General features: G+C 42.0%; 1 protein-coding gene across 4 annotated transcripts in view; it reads left to right on the top strand.

The window, feature by feature from the left end:
* Positions 1-2581: 2581 nt before the first annotated feature.
* Positions 2582-6355, top strand: part of Crppa (CDP-L-ribitol pyrophosphorylase A) — a 332294-nt gene continuing 328520 nt past the window's right edge. For 2 of the 4 annotated variants that reach the window (XM_046463642.2, XM_046463640.2), the window contains exon 1: positions 2582-3187. In XM_046463642.2, coding sequence (XP_046319598.1) covers positions 2931-3187 — 257 coding nt within the window. In that variant the 5' untranslated portion in view covers positions 2582-2930. The remainder of the gene's footprint in view (positions 3188-6355) is intronic. The other 2 variants (XM_046463641.2, XM_046463639.2) reach the window with 2 other exon arrangements.

Below are 6355 nucleotides of genomic sequence, written 5' to 3'. Positions count from 1 at the left end.
CAAAATGAAATATTTAGGTATAAATTTAACAAAATATGCACAAGATCTATATGAGAAAAACTATAGAACTGAGGAAAAATCTTCGAAAACAACTAAATAGAGATATTCCATGTTCATGGAGAGAAAGACTTACTATTGTCAAGGTGTCAATTTCTCCCAATGTGAGCTAGACATCCAAGTAATCTAAATAAAAATCTCAAAAAGTTATTTTGTGAATCTTGACACACTGTATGAAGAAGCCTAAGAGAATAGTCAAGAAGTATAAGAACAAAATTAGAAGACTGACACTTCCCAATTTCAAGACATACTATAAATTTCCAGTAATCAAGTCATTAGGCTATTTGTGCAAGTATTTATAAACAGATCAATGGAACAATATAAAGAACTCAGAAATAGACCCACATAAGTATAGATCTTTGACAAAGCAACAAAGGCAATAAAATGAAATGAAGATTGTCTTTTCAACAAATTGTACTGAATAACTGTACATCCACAAACAAAAATCAATCTTGACCTAGCTAGACTTTACACTTTTCACAAAAATAATTTAAAAAATGGGCCACAGGCCTAAAGGCAAAATACAAAACCCCTAGAAGATAACAAAGTGATAGGAAAGGACAAATAGGTAAGAATTGGGAATGGAGGTATGAACTGGCAAACCACAGAGGATTTTTATAGCAATGAAACTACTCTGTATGATACTCTAATGGTCAATATATGTCATTTCAAATTTGTCCAAACCCATATAAAGAATGTGTACCACTAATATTGAACCCTAAGGTAAATCATGGATGGTGGGCAATAATAAAGAGTCAACGTAGTTTCATCAGTTGTAATAAATATACACCTTTGTTGGGGATTATGCTAATGGGTAGATTATCCATCTGTGGGGACAGAGCATATGTGGGAAGTCTCTGTACCTTCCTTGCAATTTTCCGGTGAACAATAATGACTATTTAAAAAAAGTCAAGACATGCTAAAGTGTGTTTATAAATTTATGGTATATACTTAATGAAGTCACCTTTTGAATACTCACAATATGATGTAATATACTTTGTTATTCACAAGATGAAAGGCTTATCTGAAAAGTCAACACACCCTCATGGTCTAGTAATGGTATGTAAGTAAAGTTGAATTAACAGCATTCTGTTTTCAATCACATCAATATATTTAAACCATGTATAACTGCATTTGAAAATTAAAGTCAAATTGTAAATTTAGAGTTCTTCCCAAGGGTGATGCTGCATTAGTTATCTATTCCTGCTGTAACAAATTACCACAAACTCAATGGCTTAAAGCAACACAAACATAATACAGTGCTGAATATCAGAAGTCTGAAAATGGGTTGGCAAGGCTGCACCCATCTGGAAAGTCTAGGAGAAAAATTTGTTTCTTTACATTTTCCAGCTTCTAGAGGTTGCTGGCTTTCTTTGCTCATGGCTCTGTATCACTTAGACCCCTTCTTTAACTCTGATGTCCTTTATATAAGACCTCTTGTGATTTTGTAGGGCCCACCTGGATAATCTAGAGTGTGTTCATCTTCTCAATATCCTTTATCTTAATCAAATCTGTAATGTCCCTGTAGCAATTTAAGGTAATATATTCATAGGTTTTGGAAACTAGGATATGTGCTTCTCAAGGCAGCTATTATTCTGCCTACGATAGATGTCTAGAACAAAAACTATTCCAAGAACTATAATATTTTCATTTCTCAGGGTTCTTTCTGAATCTTATATTAGCTGTTGATGGGTGATTAATAATTATGAATTATCAAATAATTACTCTTCAATTATTACTAATTTTTCAATCAGCAATTCATTCAGTAATTGTTAAGTTCTTGTTACATTTCAGGATCTGAGCACACAACCTAACTCAAAAAAGCAAAGCAAGGTCCTGCTCTTGTGGTATACCTTTCCAGGACCTAACTCAATAATGTTCTGGCATTCCAAACACTCCACTATATTTTCATGGTAAACACCATCAAGGACGGTACTAAATAAGGGAAAGATATGCTTCAGGACTGGGATTCTTCAACTCTGGAAGCACTTCTGTATAAGAGTTTGAAAGCCGCTCTGCCATTAGCTGCTCATCTTACAGAATCTCTTAAACATTCTGTTTCTCCTTTTGGAAAAGAAAAACAGCAATCCCAGGCTTCTTCTCCTGGAAGTTAAATGAGATATGTGGTCAAGTGATCAGCAATTAGCATTGGTGCTTTGACTCTCTAGTTCCAGAAAAGTGCTTGCTCCTTAAGGTCACCTGAGGATCTTTAAAAACATTCCAAAACCCATGCCACACGGGAGACCAATTAAATCCCAGTAGTTGAGGGTGAAACACAGGCTGCAGGATGCTCTTCACAGGTGTTGAGGTTTAATAACATTTGCCAGTCGCAACATTTTATATATACATAATATTTGGTAGCAGGGATTGAACCCAGGGGTGCTTAACCACTGAGTCACATTCCCAGGCAATTTTAGTTTTTATTTGATAGGGCCTAGGTAAATTGCTGTGGCTGGCCTTGAACTTGAGTTTCTCCTGCCTCATCCTCCGGAATGGCTGGGATTACAAGCCTGCTTCACGGCCCTTGCCTTGCCTTCCTCATAACTCAAGAGTTCTGACTGACCTCTGTTGCGTGTGCAACGTGAAGTGGCCCTTAAGTATGTAAGGACAAACACCTGCTCTACGCTGGGCCTGCCCCGGGAGAACCTAAAAGCCGGGAAGCCAGCCCTCCCGGAGGCGCTGGGCCGGGTGCAGAGGCCAGGGAAAACAGGCTCAGCTGCAGCTGCGGCTCATCCCCTTAGGCCAGCCGTAGCGGGGTCCGGAGGCTCGGAGAGCACTTTATTTGTCCGCAGCCCACGCCGCGATCCCGGCTGAGAACAGGAGCAACCACAGGCCGCTGAGGGTCGGGTCTCGCGGCGCCACCCGACGCCGTCATGGAGCAGGGACAGCGCAGCGGCTCCAGGCCCGCAGAGCCCGGGCCTTGCCTGAGCAGCCCGTGCGGCGCGGACCAGGCGGCCTCGGTCTCCTTGCTGAGTGCTGCTGGGGCTGAGCCCGGGAGCCGCACGCTCGCCGTGGCCGCCGTGTTGCCGGCGGGGGGGTGCGGAGAGAGAATGGGCGTCCCCACCCCGAAGCAGTTCTGCCCAGTCCTGGAGAGGCCGCTCATCAGCTACACCCTGCAGGCCATGGAGAGGTAAAGCGGCGCCGGGCGTGCCTCCGCGGAGTCCCAGGCCGGCCTCCGTGCCCTGCCCTGCCCTGCCCTGCCCTGCCGCTCCACTGCGCCGGTGCTTTCCCCTCTAGGGATCGCTGGGCTCAGTCTCTGAAGCTGGAGCTCTGTTCCTGCCAGCGCCTCAGGGACGGGCAGCTCTAGCCTTTTAGCAGATGGACACGGAAGCTAAAGCTGCCCTCAGAGGGCCTTACGTGTTCAGATAACGTGGCGGGAGGTGAAGTCCAGCACATGAAGCTGGATTCACTGACGCATGGGCTGGGGCTCAGGGACACTGGGTCCTACCTGTGGCCCCTGTGGGGCCCAAAGAGAAGCAATTCTGGGAGACGTTTCGCGTTCACCGTCTCTGCGCATGCGTGCACTGAGGTTTAGTCGAAGCACTTCCAGTTTTCTGCGCGTTTTTTCCTTCACTTGCAAACGTTTGCAGAACACCTTCTGTGTAAGATAGAAAACGTGTGCTGAGGGTGGAGAGGGGTTGGACCAAACGTTTTAGTAGTGGAAATGGGAATAAGAGTAGAATTGAAGTCAATAGTCGCTTTATCCTTTTAGAAAAGGGACTGAAGGGAACTAGTTCAAGAAATGGAGGAGAGAGAGGGGAATGGTGGAAGGCTGTCCTAAGGCAGTAATAGCGAGGAGGTGAAAAAGGGGTACCACATTTTTGCTTTTAGCACCAAGTAATGTGATAGATGGGGAGAGGCTGAAGGAGTGGGAAGTAGCGGGATTACAAAGAACCATGTAGTTTTGCAAGGCGTAAAAACATCTTTTTTAAGCCAGTGGGGTATTTAAGTTAAACCTTGGATTGAAGTGAACCATTTGTATTTCAAGCAAGGTGACCTCCTCCTGCATAAACAGCCTTTTCAGGAGGCCATTGTCCTTGGCTTGTTATCCAGAAAGGCCCCCCCCCCCCCCCACACACACACAACTCAGAAGCCAAAGGGCCAAAATTGTTGCTTTTAAGTTTATTTTACTTTCTGAATATTGGCATTTGGAATCGGAAAGTGTAAGGAGCCATTATACCTTTGATGAACATAATCAGACAAGTGGTCACATCTGAAACTCATACAGACTTTGAAACTGTTCCAGTTTCTACCTCAGTCTGTTTCCCTGAAACACCCTAAAGTCGCAGACCTACAATGTTCTAGTGCCCTAGAGATTGTAACAATTTAGGTCACATATGCAGGCAATACTATGGGACATAATGGATCTTGGCCACCATGATCGTTGTCTACTTGGTAATTAGACAGGGGATTGTAGTCATTTATACATTTAACAGTCCTTCCCTTGGAAAAAACCCTAAATTTGCATTTTTGTATCTTCTGAGGTAGCTGGAGATAGGTGGACCCTAAAAATTATAAAGAGTGTTTGGAAAAGTCTTGTTTATGGAAAATAAGGCAAAAGAACACTTGTTTTCCATTTTCCCTAAGTGATAACAGGGACAGCGCAGTCTTAATAGTCTATTAAGGGAATTGAAGTATAAATTATAAAAGGTTATGACTTAAAGAGACTTTGATTTTTTTTTTCTTTTCATTTTACTAACAAGGGACTGAGATCAGAGGTATTAGTCCCTTATGTAACTGTTGCGATTTTTTTTTTTGTATGTGTGTATGTGTGCTTTATTGCTTTGTGATTTGAGTTTCTGCAAGGAGATGTTGTTCCGAGAAATCATGTGACAGTGGTATTATTAGCAGGGAAGTGTACTGCTTGAATCTGGAGTAACACTTTATTTTGTCCCTCACAATCTTCAACTGAAGTCCCCCCCCCAAAAAAAAAAAAAATCCTCCTAAGTTGGGGCTGGTTGAAATTCCAAAGAAAGAAGCTCTAAACATCAAGAGTCATCAGTACAAAGCATTTTTTTAGGGGGAGTTTATAGAGTACTGCAGCCTTACCTCAGGACACAGTGAAAGGGATATTCTACCAAGGTGTATCTTCATGAAACAGGGGATGTGGTTAATGAGAGTTTAAGGAACTTCAGCTCAGGTTTGACACCATTTTCTTTTTGCTTCTCTGGGAAATAAACATCTTTATCAGTGTCTGTGAATGCTCAAGGCCCTGGCATGGGCTGAAACCTGCTGGAAAAATCCTGCAGCTGACTGGGTCACAGACTGGCGAGGTACTCTGATTTTTTTTTTTTTCCAGTTGAGGGGAGGGGAAAAAAACAAAAGGTGGAGGAAAGGGAAACTACTGGAGGATCCTACTGGAGTAAAAATCCCTCCCAGTAATCTAATTTCTGGTTTCAAATACCTAAGGAATTTTGCCTGGAATAACCAAAAAATGAACAAGAACGATAGGCCATTTTTATAAGTTCTGTGTCGAAGGAACCACTGAGCTAGAGCCAGTCCATGATAGGCCATTTTTGTCCCTGCTTATTCAGAGTTGTGGAATGGGAATTGCTCTGAAGGTAGATGGGAACAAGATATGGCCAGGCTTTTCCCATAACTCCTGAGGTTTCTTGAGCTGTCTAATGTGGAGAACCTGCTTAAGACCACTTGTTCATTAATGTGATTCATGCTCAACAGAAAACATTATTGTAATTGGTCTTCCCATATAAATCTGAGACTGAGGTGCTGTCCAGATCTACAAAAATGCATTCAGATCTATTGTCAGGAATTCCCTTCCCATGACTCTGAATAAGCATGGCCCAAAATGGCCTCTTTCTTGATCTTTTAGTTGTCATCTTGCCCATTTTTTTGGGCTATTCCAGGCTAACCAACCCTCCTAGATGTCATTTTTTAAAATTTATTACTGGTAACAGTAATATATGTCATCATATATTAATATATTGACTTTCCAACCCACATTTCTGTCTTCAGTTACAGTGATTAGTGCCTCTGTTATAACTCTAGGTATGTTGGTAAAAATTTTGTAGAACATTTGTTGACAATGGAAACTCAGTCTTGCAATTTGAGATTTGGTTGCTTATTGCTTAGAAAATCAGTGGAGGTTCATGTTATTGTTTAATATACCAAGGTGATTTTTTTTTTCCCCCAACATATCAACTTGAATGTATTTTCTCACTTTTTCAATTTTTGTTTTCTTGTGTGCCTTAAACACCTGTTCTGTCCTACAATCTTTTTTTTTTTTTAACTGGGGATTGAACCCCAGGGTGTTTCTCCACTGAGTTACACCCCCAGCCCT

This window comes from Marmota monax, unplaced genomic scaffold (assembly GCF_021218885.2).
Source record: "Marmota monax isolate L192 unplaced genomic scaffold, Marmota_monax_Labrador192_F-V1.1 WCK01_AAM20220418_F8-fsc00057, whole genome shotgun sequence".
Lineage (NCBI taxonomy): Eukaryota > Metazoa > Chordata > Mammalia > Rodentia > Sciuridae > Marmota > Marmota monax.
Note: the sequence above shows the minus strand (reverse complement) of the source record. Positions and strands in the feature narration are given on the sequence as shown.